Consider the following 18829-nt stretch of genomic DNA (forward strand, 5'->3'; position numbering starts at 1 on the left):
ATAAAAATTACATATAATTTGTAATAAATATTAGGGGTGGCAACGAAGAGAGGGTGAACTCGCCGTGCCGGTAGGGGTAATGGTGGCAATGAATGATCATGGGGAGTAGATGGTGTGATGGCAACAGTGATAAGGTAGTGGTGGGGTAGATGGTACATGGGGTTGATGATAATGATGGTAGGGTTGGAGATGGCAACAAGAGTTAGAGAAAATCTAAGGGATAACAAATGGTTCTTGGAATAACTGTGTCAAGTTTAACAACATATTGCAGTCTATTTTCTTTGGGTTAATGTATCAAAAATGTGGAAATGAGTCGAGTTTGATTCAGGTCGATTCGATAAGGGTAATTTTAGCTTAGTTTCGAGTTCAATATGAATTTTTGTTGCAGTTTAAACTTGCCTCAAATAAAGTTCACAAATTGTTTGAATCAGCTCAAACTTGTTCAGTCTACAAATCATTTACATATATGTATTAATGAAATTTTAATTTTAACATATTCAATATATTAATAGAAAAATAATGTAATCAACACATAGAAAATCTTAAGTTACTTTGTCAATATAAATTGTTTATTATGAACCTATATGATAAATGAATACAAATGACACATTTTCTCAAACCCTAAAAATGCCCAGAACTTATTGTGGAGTGTCATTGCTATATGCTTTTATCAATCAAAGTGTAATGTCAATTGCATAACTTTGTTCTCCTAATTGAGCACCAACAAACCTGAAGAAGTTATCATTGGTCCAAAGCCTCATTGTAAGGTAAATTGTTTGCCTTGTGACCTGAAAATATTTACTTGTAAGGATAAGACTGCGTATATCTATTTTTAGCGTACTCAACAATGTGGCACGTGAATGAAAGAAAAAGAGAAACAGTGACCACCAACTGAAGATTTGATCACAGATTACATCAAATAAAATAGAGTTGGCAAACCAATTTTAGAAAATGAAATTACAGCAATAATTCATTTACATGTGGAGAGAGAATCTAGCTGAGCAAAAGATAAACTAAACAAGGATAACATGTCAACGTGCATATTTAGTGGCACACCACCAATGTTTTTTTCTTCTTCCAATATCCTCTAGAACTTGTTCATCACTCTTTCCACTATAACTAATTGTATATTCAAAATCTGTGTACATAAGGGAAGCTACAATTTCAGGTCCATTGTTAAATATTGATACAACAAAGCATCACCTACTAGGGAGCCACATTTTCTGTCCCAAACTTCGTATATTCGATATACCCTTTATTTTTTATTAGTCAAAAAAGTAAAACATGAATTAAATGTATATTAACTTTACATTTTCCGACCAATGAGAAACAATGGATATATTGAGTGGTACCATTTTGGGATAGAAAATGTGCTTCCACCTAATAAAACTTTTTTATTATAGGGCTCAAATATTGACACAACACTTGTGTGCAAAATGCATTTCACCAAAGTAAATGATTTCATTTTAAGAATTTCATAGCTTTCAATTTAGACTACTACCAAACATGGTAGAGTTTTTTTTGGGTAGGTATCCCTCAACGGCTCACCCTATGGAGGAACTAATCTCTTTCGGGTGTGTGGCTTCTCCTCCCAACAAGTGTCGCTCTCGGAAATCAAACCCTTGACCTTTTGGTCTACCTGGAGATCTAGCGGGACCTTACACAATTAAATTGCTAGACCAATTCCTTGTTGGTAAGAATCTCTAGATTAAGTACAAAAGATGATAGCTTTTTACATGCTAAGTTATTCTGCACCATTAAAGCAATTATGTTCATAAGACAACCTAATACTACAAGCAACAATGAATTCTACTTTGTAGACATGCTTATTCAATAATCATGTTTTACATGACTAACCTCTCAGCTTCAACTTTTAGCTTTTAAGTTCATTTGATCATCATACATATTGCTCATTCCCTATTCAATTATCAGATTAACAGATACATTACCTCAAAATTCATTGAACAACAATGACAAAAATAAGTACATAAAAAGAGAGAGAATATATTGCAAAATAGAACTTAGAAAGGGGTACCTGAGATCCTCAGAAGACAAAGTAACTCAACAAAAGCCCTATGAGATGCCCTTTGTATTGTACTATCTTCGGTTGTCATGCAGGTCTCCAGCAAGAAAGCGCATAGATGATTCGGCCTTTCCAACCTTGCAACAACCAATTACTATCTTCATAAATTACAAAATCCTTATGGTAGCTAGATCTTACTTTCTCCATTGCCATCTTTACCGTCTCGCGATCAAACGGCTGTTGCGAAAACCCAGCCCGGAGAATATGTGCTTGCCACTGCTTATATGTCTCTGGCCTCTCTACTCTTTCACAGCCTTCACAAGCTATAACATTCAATGCTTCTCTCCCAAATATCTCCTTCTCAATTAGCATCCTCTCCCAATCTTCGCGAGGCACAATGGTTTCTAGCATATCGAACAGTGCTGAATAGTGAAACAGTGCCTCCCGGAATCGGGTAACAAAGAAAGGGGCATTGAAGGCCCCATTCATAGTGCCATGGATGAATATGTTTGGGTTGATCTTCCTTATCAAACTGAGGAAATTTTTCCTAGGACTGTCCACTACTACAGATTCATCCAGTAAGTTCTTACCTCTATAAAAACAAGTAACAACAAGGAACTCATCCCGATCGATCCTCAGTTCCTCAAGTTGAATTGTTTCCCATTTCTTTGCTATGGCATTATACTCAAATGGTACATTAAAGGATTCGGCATAAGCTGTCAAGCGGCGTCCTGTTTCTATAACTCTGTCTGCAGGCCTGAAACCAGGTTGTGGGAAGTCTATTCCCGTAATCCGAAGCTTTGGTGGTCCTCCTGCTCTCCATGAAAGCCTCTGTATAAAAGTGGGCCACTGAAAACCATAAAAGATGCCGAAATCTATAACGTGAACCCTCATTGAATTTGCTGCAGATTCCCTTATTGTGACATTCGACGTAAAATTAGAAATTTTGCTAAAAGGGCATGCAGCAAGGTATAGATGATAAGCTTTTAGAATATCAGCAGCTGGTGTTCTTTTACTAACAAGTCCCTTATAAATTTCACTTCCAGTACCAGCCAAGCGTGCCTCAAGTCCATCGGCAAAAATATGAGCCAACCTCTGATTCCCATCCCCAAAAGGGCTCGAGTGCTGCCTAATCTGCTTTAACAACTCATGTGCATTCCTATAGTCATCTGCTGCAACAGCTTGTGCACAAAGAACCAGTAATGTTCGCAAATCGATCACTTTATTTTTCCTACTTTGTTTCTTTCTCTGTCCCTTACCACCATTGGATTGTTTTGATTGACCACTAGCCATCAATATCTTGTTTGTTTTATTCTGCAATGCATCGCGACGTGCAACATAATGATCCTTACCATCTCCTGCACTATGAAGCAGGATTATATCTATCATACTTGACCGTAATGTTGGTTCCGAATAAATTGCTGCTTGCTTTCGGCTTCTATTTTCTTCAACATCTTCCTCATCCCTCTCAGGATACCTCCTTCCCTTGTATCCATCAACAACATCTTCACCCTCATCCTTCTCCACCTTAACAGACCACTCATCAATTCCTACTTTTGGCTCTAGTGGTTTAAAATTCGCAAAGAGATCATTTCCACTTGGGAGAAACTTATTAGCTTCCTCAACACCCTTATGAAATTGCCAAATGGATTGATTCTCACTACTCAAATCAGGGACCTGAAGATTACTACTTGAAGAGTCCAAAGTACTACTTATTACACTATTACAAGAGCTGTAAGGTGAGTTTGAAACACTATTACCTTGAAGATTTTGCAGAGGCAAGTTACCTGAGGTTGGAAACAATAAATCATCATTAAAAGCAGTGTCGTAAAAACTGGTTCGTGCCGGTCGGTTCAACCAGTAAATCAGTGAACCAGTCCCAATACCAGTACGTACAATAATTATATCAGTCATACAATCATATTGGTCATAAACTGGTCATACTGGCCGGTTTTCAAGTGAACCATACCGGTCACCGATTTAAATAGCATCAGTACTAATCCTACATAGAATAATGAAATATTTCTAATATTGCATAATGAATAGAAAAATAGTACCAAGAAAGATAGCATAACTTTCCAACAAGTTATTACCTCCAACACCATCATTTTGATTGTTAGGTGGGTACTTTTCACCAAGAACATCATAAAATGATCTCTCAGCTGATTGAAGATCTAAAGAATCTTGAAGCATGCATGTCTTGTCTTCCATATCTTCTTCCATAAGGATCTGACTAATGTAACTCAAAACTGCATCAGAAAAATCACAATCCTCTGGAGATTGTTCCTCATGAGTCACAGTAGAGGATGAAGATGTATTAGCTTGTATTGGATCAAATTGAAGATAATCAAAATCTCTACTTTGATCAAAAAAGGATGAATTTTGAAATCTGGGTATAGTAGAAAATCCTTGATTATGCAAAAGTGGCAAAGATTGATTCCCAAACTGAATTTCATTACCACTAAATCTTTCATGGTGTGGATCCATTTTCATGTAATTTTGAAGATATTTTAGTATACAAAATAATCAAAAAAGTTGTCTTTTTTGGTTCAAAATCTCACTTCAAAGATAGATACAAACTTTAGAATCCAATAGAAACATTGAAATAGTCTCAAATATGGAGCTAGTGTTTGATATTAAGATGAGGGTAATCACTCAAATTTCAACATGAAGCTAAATAAGACAAAGCAACATAGGAATAACAAAGACAACGTGAGGAACAATAACAACCGTTGATATTGATCACCGCTCTTCACCGTTGTATATCCACCGTCCAGAATATAACCATGTCTTGAGGAATCTGAATTTTATTAGGTACTAAAAGGTCTAGAATATTCTAGATATGATAGCATGTGACATATAAGAAATTTTAATGATGCAGATTTTAAATTATTTTAAATTAAAGTTTTTTTAATCAACAAATGAATATGTGTCTTACATTCTAGTACTCGAGAGAATCTTAACTCTTTAACGAGTTGATCATAAATTTGTTGGTACCATTGATTTCATATGAGTGACTCTACTCAACACTGATATTAGGGATTTCATGATGTGTATAGTACAATTTATACTTCTCTCATAGACCATATGAAAATCATTAAAAGCTTTAAACTCATTTTTCATCACAATATAGCATAACTAAATAATTAACCTGTTTTACCGAATTATATCTTAAATATTATATTGCAAGACATTTTGCAATAGAAATTACATAAACACAAGAGAATTGCTTTAACTCCTAAAGGAATATTTTGAGAGGATTATTTACCACTTAGTCTCATTTTGACACTCCTAAAGCAACTAACTCTAACTAGAAGATACTTTTAACATTAATACAGTACCTAAATCATAAATGAAAATACTAGTACATAATAAGAATGAGATTCTTCTCTAACACCCGAAAATCCAGATTCTAACATATGATATCAAAAAAATTTAAGGGAATAATTTTTTTATTATTTTAGGATCCAAATTATTTTTATTATCTGTCCCTTATATTCCAATATTGGAGAGAAATCATTTTCACATAACAAATAGTTGATTTGGTCTCACCTGAATGTGATATTCACTAAACATTATGGTTTTGATACAATCGGAAATCCAAGATATAAGAAATACTATTTCAACACCAAAAAGTATATAAAGTAAGCCACAAATATCTACCACTCATTATTTCATTTTAGCAACAAGATGGGTATAGGAATGTTCCAATAATTATATCATCAACTAAAACAAATGGGTTTAAATGTGCATATTTACAAATAACTTCCTCAACTTAAACAAGTGGGTTCAAATTGATATATCAAATCAATTTAAAGATCAAATATTTGACTCATGTAAACGTCATTTGTTGGAGATAGTCACATATCTCGAAATAAATTAGTTCTTCACTTATAAGAAAATGGAATCTTCTTGGTTATAAAAGTTTTTGTTCTTAGTTAGAAATGAGAGCACATTAGTTAGAAATGAGAGCACATTTGTTGCTCCACTTCTTGTGTCACTCCATATACCATCACCTGATTTGTTGAAAAAAATTATTTAAGCTAAAATTGTAATTATTAAATATTTTTCTAGTCAATCATATCTTCTAACACATGGAGTGACACAAAAGAGTTGTGGACCCATTAAAAATATGCTCTCATGTATCAATATAATTCTGAAGTGTGGACAATTGTATTGGACATAGTTTTGCATGTAAGACTTAAAATGCTTTAGGGTATTACAATTTATATTCTTTCTTGATGACTCTCACTAATGATATTCTTTAGGGTATTTCAATTTTTACTTTTTACCATAAAATAAAAAATTGTAGTCTACAATCTAGGAAAAGACCACAGTAATTTTCAAAACCATTTTTAGGCCACAGTTCTCAAACCTCTTTTATACCACATTTTTTTGTAAATATTGTTTAATACTAAGGCCACATCAAACTTATTGTCTTTCATATTTAAAGCATGTCTTGTTTTGATGACAAAACACAATGAGTTCATTTGATCAATCTTGTAGTAAAAATGTTGTAGTATGATTGTTATATTTTGAAGTGATGATATTGAACTTTACTTTACACCTTATAACAATATCAGTCCTTTGGAAAATTAAACATGTAGTAGTTATATAAAAACCACAACATACAACCTTATTAAAATGATTATGTATTCTTGTATTTGACAAACATGTGTGATTTGGCTAAATACAAAAGTTTACTAACTAACTAAATAGAAAATGAAAATGGATATATAGAATACTCTACACATATCCTTTAACAATATATATAGCTAGAGCTAATGTGTGTTGGTTTAAGTGGTACATGTTTGATTCCTCTTAAATAAGGTCTCGAGTTCGAGTCTTGTAAATGAAAAAATATTCACTAGGAGGGTTAGCACCACATACTTGTAGGAAACCAAAAAAAATATATATAGCTACAAGTAACCTTGAGTTCAAGGTCAACCCTCCCCTAGCAAAAAAACTTGTATACACTCATTAGAGAGTTTATTTTTTGTGCCAAAATATATACTACTATTATGAAACATTTTATTGTTATTAGTTAGAAAATATAAAATTAGAAATATGATTAATTATTTACTATACTCAGTAATGAAAAAAATGAGTGGTACTAAATTTGAGTTGAGAAAATTCTTGCCACTTTAACACTGCTACTACAAACATCTGTTTTGTCTCTCAAACAATGACTCATACTCACATAAAGTTACTAACAAGTCACTCTCATTTTTGACTTTCAGAGACAATGCAACCAAAAAAGTTCTTACGTCCATATCTCTTCTGCCATGCACACTTTTTTTATGGATTATATGTTTCTATCATGAGATAATTTATCTTCTTAAATTCATTGATTGTTTGACACGTGTTTTATTTCTTTTTTAATAATATATCTTAAAACGAAAACTACTAGAGAGAAATAAAATAAGACACGTGTTAAATGATCAATAAATTTAAAAGATAAATTATCTTATAGTATAAGGAGATACTTTATTTTCATTTTTATAACCCTTCTCTTCTCTTGGACCCTACTAAGTATTATACTACCCTATTGAGGTGGACAAAGGGTACATTAATTCTATGAATTTCTTTGGACTCTTCCTAGTATTTGATTTAAGGGTCATTCATTTTATACTCTATATAGTATATACCATATCCTATACATTCTCTAACACAGTAATGGCTCAACAGGTACCATATTCTCTTTCTTATATTAATGTGTATAATGGAATGCTTTTAATCATTGTAGAGTTTTTGGTTATTGTAGGAACAAGGGTGGCCTTTGGGGCTGAGATTATTGAATGCAAGAATTGGGTTGCTCACAAATGGTGATTTCTCTAATGGTGATTTCTCTAATGGTGATTTCTCTAATGGCTCAGTGTCTTTCACTACTTTGTTCACTGCTTCTGCTACACTTTCTACTCATTCTTCCTCGGATATTAATACACAGGTTTCTTATTTTGTTTCATTCTTGTCAAATAAAGATATGTATAATTGTCACATGCCATTTTTTATATATTTTGCTTTCGTATATCCGACACAAGGGTAAGGTTGCTAAGCTATATACATCTATACCCTCTCAGAACGTACTAAGTCGGAGTCTCGTAATTGAGTATCTTTTTTATTTCATTTCTCATCATTTTTTCTTCCTGTGTTTTTATATTTATATACCTATTTTATTATTACTATTGTCCATTTTGTATTTTTTACATAGTGATGATGATAGCACTATTTAAGTGGACCTCTCAAATAGTGTGTATCAGTGTTTTAAATTGCAGTTACGGTTACGGTCACGGTTGTGGTTACTGTGATTGTAGTTATTGCGGCCGACCTTACTATGCCTGAAATTATCATGAAAACCCAATTCTTTACTTTTATTTGTTATTGAGGCAATTGCACAAGATTCCTATTTAGTAGAGTCTAAAAATGGTAGATATATGTGTAGGCTTGCCTGCTAGAATTTGAACATGTGACCTTATAAGTAAGCAACAACTTTACGATTGAACTTCGTGACATCGAAAACATTTAGCACGCCTTGTATATGTTTCATATACTTTATCATCATTACTTAATAATAACAATGAAAAAGAAGGGTATAGATGATGCATATCTTAAATTTGAGATGCTTTTCTTCTCTTGACTTCTGGTTTGATCCATGTTCCATGGCTTTTGACTATGTACTTTGTGTAATTGTGTTCATTTCTGTCATTAAGATGAAGCTTTCTAGTACATCATGCTCTGCAAGAAGATAGCATTAGTTTTACTTTGAGAAAAGGATAATCACACTCTAAAGCAAATCAAAAAATGAACATAGAACATTTTCCCTAGATTGAATTTTGCACTAACTCTAACATTAATTACATTGAGATTATGCATGTTGAAAGCAGTTTTAATGAGGCATTTGACTATGTTGAAATGGCATTGGTTTTAGTCTACTAGATCATTGTTCAGAGAAAGGAGCATTACATTTGGCAGCCTCATTGGTATTTCATCCAATGGAAGAATGGTGGAAACCTCAGAAAATTACATCAAAAGGAATCACAAGTTGAAGTTTTGCTTCTTCTCTCTTTGTTCAAAGCTAACTACCGATGCGGTGAGCAGCAATCGTACTTACACAAGCAACCATTTATAGACGTAATGATTTCTTCGCAATTCCAAACTCGAAGTCGATATTTGTATCCTACCAGACCTCACTAGGTAGAAACCTCGTGCATTGCTTATATCTAAGTAGAATAGACAGTTAGAAACCAAGCAGGGAATGAAACATGCCTTGTTATTTCCTGTAACATTTGTATTTGATAAATAGACTCTTCCATCACCTGCGTGAATTAAGAATATTGTATTATCAAATCCAATTTAAATATTGTATTATCTTTGCTTTATCTCATCCTCTAGCAAGTGAGCATCATCATTGGATCATATTATTATATTAATCTTTATATGAATTGTTTTGATCCACTTACTCTTCATCATAGTCATTAACTTTATAGACATCAATGATTTAGATCTATTCACTGATTCAAACCATTAGATTTTCCTAGAATTGATGGCTAGGATGTAGAGTAACTGGATACCTCCTCCATAGTTTTACTTTAAATTTGTATAAAATGGTAGATAACTCACCTTTAATATTTTTTTTAATACTACTAAGAGTATCTCTCACTTTTTGGTAATGAACTAATCTATTTTGGGGTGTATGACTATATTTCCCAACAAATGACACTTCATAAATTGAACTATTAACATTTCGATCGTTCTAGGATCTAGTAGAGGTCTTATACCATTAGACCAACATTTTATTAATAACTCATGATTAATATGAAACAAATGATAATACTACAAAAATTAATTAAAATTACAATTTAGATATAGATTTGATGAAAAATAATCATGAAGTATAACATATTTGACAAGTGTGATAAATTCATCTCTTGATGCTCAAACATCACTTTCATGTCATGTCTCATACCAACCTAAAACAAAGCACACTTTTGACTCCTCATTCCCTCTTGGTTGTTGTGAGGAATTTACTTAGCTTACTCTTCAAATTTGGTTGCATACTCACTCATCCATCGGATAATGATTATTTTTATTATTAGAGAGATAAATGTCATACAATAATAAATAAAAAACAATATGTAAGAATATTTTATCTTTTTATTTATTATGAAATTATATTTTTGTCATTGAAAATATGAGGAGAAACAATTAGACACATGGGGAAATTTGTTATTGGAATCTTGCTCCAAAAAGAACACATTGAAATCACTTGAAAAAATAGTAACTTTTCTAAAAATTCCAACTTTAATAAAAGCATTCCATACCTGAATTAAATTCAACTACTTCATCACACTTTCACCAATTAAAGCATTAAAAAAACTATTGAAATCCTTTTAGTTAAGACAACCTCAAATTAACATTTTTATCAACATAGAAACTCACTCTTTCTAACTTCAATCATTTCAAAATACCAACAAGACATTGATCTAATGATGTAAAATTTCATTAGATCTCTATAAAGAAGTGGTATAAAACTTCGATTCTTGGAACGACACTTGTTGGAAGGGACAATCATACACCCCAAAAGAGATTAGTTGTACCAAATCATTTCAAAATATCATTACTTCAACCCTTGTGAATTAACTTGAACAAATCCTTTCAACTCTCACAAACCATTCTACTGAAAAACCATTTGAAAACTCTACATCAAAAACTCATCTTTTCCTTCATCATACTCATGACTTCTAAGGGAGATGAATTAAATTCATTCCCAAAATTCCATCTTTACTTTAAATTTGTATTATTATTTTTTTATGGGACGAGATCAACTTATTCTAGTAGCAAGTTATAAAAATATTCTCTACATCTTGACCACATTTTCTATGCAAATTTAATGGTTTAGAACTACAAACTAATTCAAATCACACTAATCATTATATTATTATAAAATGAATGACTAAGATATGAAATATGTTACCCGACTCATTTTTTATATGTAAGATTAGGTAAGGTGGTTGGTGTGACAAAACAAAACCTCACCTTCCACACTATAAGTCACCAACCCATTACTACACAACTAATAACCAACCAACACTTGCAATTCAATTTTCACCAACCACCATTTTCCTTTTGCTTTTATTCAAACACCACTTTGTGTGTAATTGAGGCATAACAATAATGACCAACAACCTCTTCACTTTGGCTCAAGTTTCACACCACAATCACTCCAAAGATTGCTGGCTTGTTATTCATGGAAAGGTAATCACAAATTTACCTTCTTTTTCTATTTTTAAACTTGGTTTTCTAGGAATATTTACGTTTTATTTATTTGCGAGTTGGTTTTTGAGGATTATATAGGTAACAGAAGGGTTGAAATACACTTCTGAGATGATCAATTTCAAAATATAAGTCGCAAACTGACCCTTATAGTCTATTTGCGAGTTGTTTTTTTAGAGGAGAATGAAGGGAGGGGAAAGACTTTAAGTCATGAAATATACTTATGAGATAACTCTTAACTTCTGTTTTTTCCTCTCTGAAAACCAACTAACAAACAGACTCTTAAAAGGGCTAGAGTTTTGTCTTGATTAAGGATATCTGTCCTATCCTATGTAAAAGGATTGGTAAAATTGTGGGGTTTTTGTTTTTTCTGCAAAAAATTGTGGTAATTATTGGTAGGTGAAAGAACCTATGGTGAAGTTCACCCAGTCACCAATTTATGGTTTTGATTGTATGTTATGTTATGTGAAGGATATATGGTTTTCAGATTTTCTGGCTGCAATCTTTGAATGGTTTATTTCAACTTGTAGCCATTGTTTTATATCATGATTCTATATTGGAATGTTAATTGGTTGGAATCTTTGGTAATTTGAGTGATAACCTTCAATGGTTGGGGATGTATGTTCAACACACTTTCTTCAGTTCTTGATGTGTTGTGTTACTCATTGTCTATAACTTAATGGCATAAAGATGAGAGACAGTGATTTAAAACAGCAACAACCAAATCCTTTTCCGGTTTTACTAATAGGCGGGGTTGACTACATTGATTAGACGATGCCAATTCGCCCTGTCAAAAACTAAATATTCATACAGATCAGTTATATATAAATTCTTTCTGATGGTTTGACTTAGATTTTCTTGATCTTCCTCTTTCTCTAATAAAGATTTGGTCTAAAAAATGAGGCATTGAAATTTCAGTGAAGACTTGTGACTCTTGAAATCCAATTTTTAATGTATTTCTCTTACTTAAATATAGAGTCATAAGATGCAAGAATGGTTGGTATTTGTTCCGTGTTCATCGTTCATAATCATGTGTGTTTAGTTTATGATAGGCAGTACTGAAACATGAGCCTATGGGGCTTAAACAAAATACCATTGTGCCATTTTGTGGAATGCAAAGTTTGATATAAGTTAGAGATGAAATAGTACTAATGATTTCTGGAACAGGTTTATAATGTGACAAAGTTCTTAGATGACCACCCTGGTGGGGATGATGTCCTGTTGTCGTCCACAGGTATCCAGCATTGTTTCCGACTGGACGTAATTATTCGCGAACCTCGTAGACTCACACAAAGTGAGATGTTTGTAAATGCCTTCTGATATCTAAAACAACATGTTTACAGGTAAAGATGCAACTAATGATTTCGATGATATCGGTCATAGTACTAGTGCGGTAGCGATGATGGACGAGTTCTATGTTGGAGACATTGATACATCAACTATCCCTTCCAAGGTTCAGTACACTCCTCCAAAACAACCTCACTATAATCAGGACAAGACACCAGAGTTCATCATCAAAGTCCTCCAGTTTCTAATCCCTCTGTTTATCTTGGGTGTGGCATTCGGTATTCGTTTCTACACCAAATCGGCATGAAATTATAGTGTTCAAAATTGAAAGACTCTTGCCCATTTTTATTCTTTTGAACTACAATTATGAGGGGTTGCAAAGATATGTTATTTCTATCTGCAAGATGTTATTTGTACTTTTTTACCTTGTTGCCTAATCTGCTGTTAAATATCAAATTGTCTTTCTCTGAATGACATGCTTCAGGAACATTTTCTGAAGTTCAACCTTTTGAAAGTTTAGCTGATTTTCAATAAACATGTTACAAAAGTTTTATTTTGAGAGCATATGTTAAGATCCATTCTTTTTTCCCTTCCTGGTCTGTTTTGGTGAACAATTAGGCATTTGGTCTTCTGTCTATGTGTGTTTGATGCTATACATAGCCGGTTTAAGCAAGCCCGGATAAAAGGTGAAAGTTGTAGGCAATCGACAATCGACATAAAATATTGTCGAATCTGTATAATATGGATAATGTGGTCTTGTAGGCTAATGAAGTATTATTTGCTTTCTTATACTATTGAACAAATAATGAGATTGAAATACAATTGATGGGGTGATAATCTGATGGAAATGACAATTTCAATAGCTTCAAGAATTTTGTTGTTCATGACTGGTATCATTAACAGTAGTATTTTCAAACAAAGAACTATTATAAAATTATTCCACAACACTAATTGGTTCTTGAAATTTTCCACTGAACTCAATTTGTCCAAATTCTAAGAATCAAATTGACCATGACATCACAAGAGACTAAAACAAAATTGCAGTGGGGTATAACATAGGGGAAATTGAAGGGGTATAATAGGGAAAAGTTGCAGTCTCATTCAACTGAACAAGTCATGTTTAAAACTAATTTTAAGAAGTTAGTTTCATCACCAAAGTTATGAGTGTTAAAGATTTCCTTCTCTCATTTTTTTGTTTATTTCCTTGATAAATGTTCATTGTTTTTTTCAACCAAAACTAAATTTAATATGTTATTATATAAGTAAATTAAAATTCAGAGTTAAGACCAAAAGAGAAGTCACTCTCAAGACAAAAAGAAAAATCACTCTCTCTCTTTTTTCCTTTTATAAGTTATCAGTTCTTATCATGATATAATTAATGGATAAAAAAGTAACATAGAAAATTGAAACATATTTATAGATTTATACATATGATATATATTCAAACAAAGCTAAAGTACCAACAAGGTGCTGAACTAGTGGTGTCAGGTCCCACTGGATCCTCAAGGCCGATGGTTCGATTCCTGGGAACAACACTTGTTGGAAGGGGCAGCCACGAACCTCGAAAGGGATTAATTCCTTAACAAAAAAGGTGAGGGATACCTTTGGTAGTACCAAAAAAACAAAACTAAAGCAACAATCACCAAAAACCTGAACCTGCAAGCAAGAGGAGCCTCTGTAGGTTTGTCCTAACATAAAGGATAAATGGCAAGTTACACATTTACCTATTCTGTACTAGCACAGGTTCTGTTAATCACCTTTGTATCTGTTTTGTGAGAATTCTTGGAGGGACTACTTGATCCTCTGGATGAACTATGTCTAAATAAGCTAATCTTACCAATTTTTTCAGAGAAAGAACTCATAAATTTGCGCGAACGGGACTTCGCCATGTCTCTCTTCATGCAAACATGATCCTTCTCTAGATCATTTAGTCTCATTCTTAATCGAGCTAACTCGAGTTTTAGCTCACGGTTTTCTCTTCTCAATGATGCATAGTTGTCCTTCGGTGACATTGCTGCACTTAATGCACCACTATTTATGCGCCATGACTGATGCATTGCAGGCTTGTGATCATCTTCGGCATAAGAACTAGACAGTGAATTTCGAAGTCTTAGTTGTTCGAAATATAGAACTTGCACTATTGATTGGAGAGGGAGGCGCTCATTTTGCGCAGCATGTGCTCCAGCTTCTTGAGAAAGCTTTTGGAAATCAATCAATTTCGATAGTTTCTTCTTGTCAAGATCTGATAAACCTGTATGAGCCTGAAAATGCATATATTAAGTATATCATATTTAACCATAAAGTTTGAATAGCTCAGAAAAGTTTATGAATGATATAAATTTTACTCCATATCATCCATAAAGTTGTTAATGCAGATAGCAAAATATTGCATACATCATCATGCAAAGATAGCAAAACATACTTTTAAGTAAATATCGATTGCTCGGTATAATCCATCATGATCGGTGCGCGCGTGTGCTGGTAAGGTTTCTGCAATGACCAGAAACTTGGACAGCTTCAGGTTTGCATCAGGGGCTATTTCAGCAAGGTAGTTGTCCACTAATTTCGCCACTTTAACTAATGCAGTTTGGGAGGGTGAATGAGGGCTATCAGATTCGAAGACAGAAGCATCATCTAAATCGTCTTCACTATCTTCCTTCTGACAGAAGTTAACCAGAATTCTATGAATTGTGTCAACATCGAATAAAGTATTATCACCCGAATGCCTAAAAGAGGGAATCAAAACATCATCAAGAGTGGCGACATCTAGCTGTGATGCAATCCTTCTTTCTAAGTCAAGCCTGGAAGCAATTGTACAATCAAGCATCACTGCACTTCGTAGAAGTCCGAAAAGGAAATTGATTGGAACGGCGAGTTTCTCAACAGGCAAAAGGCTAACAATAGTCTCAACCACAAGCTTTTCATGTGCACTAGAAATTGAATCAACTTTAGACTGGCAGCTAGATGGGTTCCACAAGCTGGATTTCTTAGTCAACTCTTTATGTGCATAACTCACAAGGGAAGCACCAATACTCTCGGGACGAATCCCGCGACATTTCATGGCTGTTATGACTCTTTGGAACATGTCAATTCTTAGAACAGAAAGATCTTCTATCCACCAATCACCATCACATTTGGCTTGCTTGCTCATGTGTAACCTCCCGGAGCTGCTATACTCTAACCTCGAGAAACTTGAAGCTATTTGTTCTGCACAAGTTTTTGAGGCTATTGCATCAATGCAGCAGCTAACTACCCTTAACTCATCAGCAAGAGGAAGCAGGCTTTCACATTGTTGCAAGACTTCAACACACATTTCAAGATTCTTGCAAACAATACTATCGAGATATTCCTCGGCACGTGAGCCAAGATTGTCTTTTGAGAAGTCTTCAGTCATTTCAAGGTAATCAGAAACACAACATAGTTGAGCAACATTTGTGGATGTAATCTCAAAGTTAATACCATAACAAAATTTAGCTGCCAACTGAAAACATTCAGCACCTCCTGGTAGATTAAGAAGCTCGACTCTTGAAATATCAGCATCCCGATGCTCTGCCACTAACCTCCGTATTCTTCCACTTCGAGCGACAAGAGGAAACTTCATACAAAAGTAATAAAAATTAGCACAATGACAGAGAGGAACTTCTCCATAGTTGTTCATGTCATTATAAAGTATCATAAGTAGGTACTTACCTTGTGCAATGAAAATGTTGCTCCATTCACTTCTATAGTTATATCACTTGGCACATCCCGGAAAATCCTACAGATTGTTAATGACTAAATCATTCAAAAAGAATAAGTATATCTTTATTTTTTATTTTTTACAATATGAAGTTCAAGACTATTAGATATGTAGCAAATATGGGTCATGTGACCCTATCATTCAAGCACAATATTCATAGCAGTTTTGAAGATTATAGCATTTTTCATAAAAATGATATTACATCCACTAATTCAATAATGCCAAGGAAAAAACCAGCTTAAAATTGGAATACCATGTACTAAGTAGTTCAGTTAATTAAATTACTAAGATAGAAGCATGTTAGTGATAAAATATTGGTTTAGTTCACAAGAAACTTTATTCATATGAACACATGCAACCAAGATGTTATGATCAATACATCCAAAAGAAGCTATTCCATGAATTAAGCAGAAGGACAGAGAGAACACTGATAACAGAGAACTATATAGAAGATCAATGCTTTGCATAATTTACAAATTGATCTTATGACAACATTAGATAGATCTTTGGTCATTTAATTCCAGAAACAAGAAAACAATAAGCAAGGGAAGTAAGTTTGAGTAAAAACAATGTTCATGAGAATTCATGATAGGCCACAGACTGGCTAGTAAATAGATCACCTACTGATAACACAAGAAAAGATTAAACAAAAGAAAAAAACGACACATGATCAAGGTTTTAAATCTGGGTCTGCAACCGTAATGAAAGTCGAAGTGTTACAAGTTTAAGAAGTCTCATAAATTCACCGTAATCACAACTGTGACCTCATTTTCAATTATAATCCGCAATTTTGGCAAATGCAATATCGTCCCGGGACTATAAGTGCAATTTAAAACCTTACCCATAGTAATAATAAGAATAAACAACAAAATAACATATGCACAAAAAGAGACTCACACTGCAAGTAAAAAAACTTTTTTTATGAAGGAAAACAAGCAAAACTCAACCTTAAACTAAAAAACAAACACAAGCTTTGACAATTCAAAACAGAAAAAGGGGACTAAGAAAGCATGAAACAAACCATTCATTGCATCTTTGTCTTGCACTCTTGGTCAAGGAAATCTGATGCTGATGCTGATGCTGTTGTTTGTCAGTACGGTCCATAGAGAATGAAGAAGAAAAAAACAAGTATAGAGGAAAACATAAGAGAATATGAAGGGAAAGTGTAAAAGTATAGTAGTAGTGGGTTTAAGGTAGTGATGAAAGAGATAGAGACAAGTAATAGATACTATTGTTGTGTGACTTTTTTTAGTATACTTACTTTCTTCACTCAATATACCTTACTTATCATCACGTACCACGTACTACGTACCTTTGTCATGAAGAAATGACGAAACGATTAGAATCACATACCAGAATCGATATTAAGTGGTATTAACTTATTTCTTTAGCCATATTGGTTTAAAAAAAGGTGGTGGTGAATGCATAGATTGCAATTGTCTAAAGCAGTGGGAGTGTATTGTGTGGGTCAGACATTGTTTTTGAACGTAATGAAGCTATTTACATGCATGCTTCAACCAACACATTTGTGTGCTGAGGTGACCCTATGAGGCACTATATTGTTATTATTATTATTATGGGTAGTGGGTGCTTTTACATTTTTCTTGGTTTCTTAAAGTTAACGATGCCCAAATATTGGTTTTGGACAGAAAAGTCAAAAATATTGATTGCAGGAACAGGAACTAAAGTAGGACATAAAGTTGTTAAACCTGTTTTTGTTTTGACAATTTGGTCTATTTTTGTTTGTTTTTGAAGTGGACAATTTTGTCATATTACTCTTATTATTTGTAAAATCATTTTATATGTTAGAATTTGATAAATAAAAAAGTTTTTGAAAAAGAAAGGATTTTTTTTTATTTCAGTAATCTTCATCTTCTATAAAAGGAAGTGGTGAAAATTTAATGTACAGAATTTTTATAAAAACAAAAGGATTACTTTTTCTGATCCCCTTTGCTCCAAATTTTCATCATTTTTTTTGCAGCAAATAATGATGTTTTGTCACCAGGTTTGAATTGAATTTGTATTTTATTCTTCTCACTAAAGATATGGTTGTTTCATGTTTGATCTTGTCATTTTATAAAAAAAACTGCAAATTACTTTTATGCAGAATTTATGGACTCCATAGATAAAGGTGTATTAATACATAATCATAATTAATCTGTATTAATGTGTCAGCAAATAATGATTAGACTTGGAGAGATTATCTCTAACAAATGTTTAAAAATTGTGAAGATCCTAAAACAAAACAACTCCTATTCACATAGACATAAAAACTTAATTAAATTTGAATTACTTATAAACTATTGCAAGGAGAATTGCAACAAAAGTGGCCTTATCAAAACCTGGTATGCTGCAAGCTCAGGATAATGTACTTTGCTGCTTCTGTAACAGGTATTTGTGTTGATCATTTTTCTTTACATTCAAGCATCAACAGGTCAATGAAAATGGGACAACTTTAGAGGATGTTTTGGTTTACAACTATTTGGTTGATGAGAAAAGATGTTATT

The 18829-nt window shown here is 33.2% G+C and overlaps 4 protein-coding genes across 9 annotated transcripts; 2 read left to right on the top strand and 2 right to left on the bottom strand.

The window, feature by feature from the left end:
- On the bottom strand, positions 557-4793 carry LOC109363347 (scarecrow-like protein 9). Of its 5 annotated transcripts, none has more exons than XM_019609593.1 (4): positions 4117-4793; positions 2036-3810; positions 1858-1917; positions 590-788 (listed from the first exon to the last, which is right to left on the bottom strand). In XM_019609593.1, exons 1-2 carry the CDS (start codon positions 4514-4516, stop codon positions 2111-2113), a joined length of 2100 nt encoding a protein of 699 aa, XP_019465138.1. In that variant the 5' UTR covers positions 4517-4793; the 3' UTR covers positions 590-788; positions 1858-1917; positions 2036-2110. The 5 variants fall into 5 exon arrangements, with proteins under 5 accessions (XP_019465163.1, XP_019465138.1, XP_019465155.1 ...); XM_019609587.1 differs by lacking the exon at positions 590-788 and adding an exon at positions 868-1138; XM_019609618.1 differs by lacking the exons at positions 590-788; positions 1858-1917 and adding an exon at positions 557-580.
- Positions 7620-9279, top strand: LOC109343234. 2 transcript variants are annotated; one of them, XM_019581455.1, is made up of 4 exons: positions 7620-7711; positions 7788-7848; positions 7879-7970; positions 8952-9279. In XM_019581455.1, exons 1-4 carry the CDS (start codon positions 7700-7702, stop codon positions 9150-9152), a joined length of 366 nt encoding a protein of 121 aa, XP_019437000.1. In that variant the 5' UTR covers positions 7620-7699; the 3' UTR covers positions 9153-9279. The 2 variants fall into 2 exon arrangements, with proteins under 2 accessions (XP_019437000.1, XP_019436990.1); XM_019581445.1 differs by having other exon boundaries at positions 7788-7970.
- Positions 11111-13142, top strand: LOC109363379 (cytochrome b5, seed isoform-like). The gene is made up of 3 exons (XM_019609629.1): positions 11111-11278; positions 12464-12530; positions 12640-13142. The coding sequence occupies exons 1-3, from the start codon at positions 11198-11200 to the stop codon at positions 12888-12890; spliced, it is 399 nt and encodes a 132-aa protein (XP_019465174.1). The 5' UTR covers positions 11111-11197; the 3' UTR covers positions 12891-13142.
- LOC109363389 (BTB/POZ domain-containing protein At5g48800-like) lies at positions 14088-17819 on the bottom strand. The gene is made up of 4 exons (XM_019609640.1): positions 17344-17819; positions 16274-16340; positions 15006-16178; positions 14088-14844 (listed from the first exon to the last, which is right to left on the bottom strand). Exons 1-4 carry the CDS (start codon positions 17424-17426, stop codon positions 14308-14310), a joined length of 1860 nt encoding a protein of 619 aa, XP_019465185.1. The 5' UTR covers positions 17427-17819; the 3' UTR covers positions 14088-14307.

This window comes from Lupinus angustifolius, chromosome LG01 (assembly GCF_001865875.1).
Source record: "Lupinus angustifolius cultivar Tanjil chromosome LG01, LupAngTanjil_v1.0, whole genome shotgun sequence".
NCBI lineage: Eukaryota > Viridiplantae > Streptophyta > Magnoliopsida > Fabales > Fabaceae > Lupinus > Lupinus angustifolius.

Bases quoted from the DNA above. Each gene is read 5' to 3' on its own strand.
- LOC109343234 (XM_019581445.1), top strand. The intron at 7,971-8,951 runs GTTTCTTATTTT...CATTGGTTTTAG, and splicing joins CCTCGGATATTAATACACAG to TCTACTAGATCATTGTTCAG.
- LOC109363379 (XM_019609629.1), top strand. From the start codon at position 11,198: ATGACCAACAACCTCTTCACTTTGGCTCAAGTTTCACACCACAATCAC. The intron at 11,279-12,463 runs GTAATCACAAAT...TTTCTGGAACAG, and splicing joins GGCTTGTTATTCATGGAAAG to GTTTATAATGTGACAAAGTT. The intron at 12,531-12,639 runs GTATCCAGCATT...ACATGTTTACAG, and splicing joins TGTCCTGTTGTCGTCCACAG to GTAAAGATGCAACTAATGAT.
- LOC109363347 (XM_019609618.1), bottom strand. From the start codon at position 4,516: ATGAAAATGGATCCACACCATGAAAGATTTAGTGGTAATGAAATTCAG. The intron at 3,811-4,116 runs GTAATAACTTGT...TTCCAACCTCAG, and splicing joins TCAAAATGATGGTGTTGGAG to GTAACTTGCCTCTGCAAAAT.
- LOC109363389 (XM_019609640.1), bottom strand. From the start codon at position 17,426: ATGGACCGTACTGACAAACAACAGCATCAGCATCAGCATCAGATTTCC. The intron at 16,341-17,343 runs GTTTGTTTCATG...AACAATCTGTAG, and splicing joins AGACAAAGATGCAATGAATG to GATTTTCCGGGATGTGCCAA. The intron at 14,845-15,005 runs GTATGTTTTGCT...ATGCATTTTCAG, and splicing joins CAATCGATATTTACTTAAAA to GCTCATACAGGTTTATCAGA.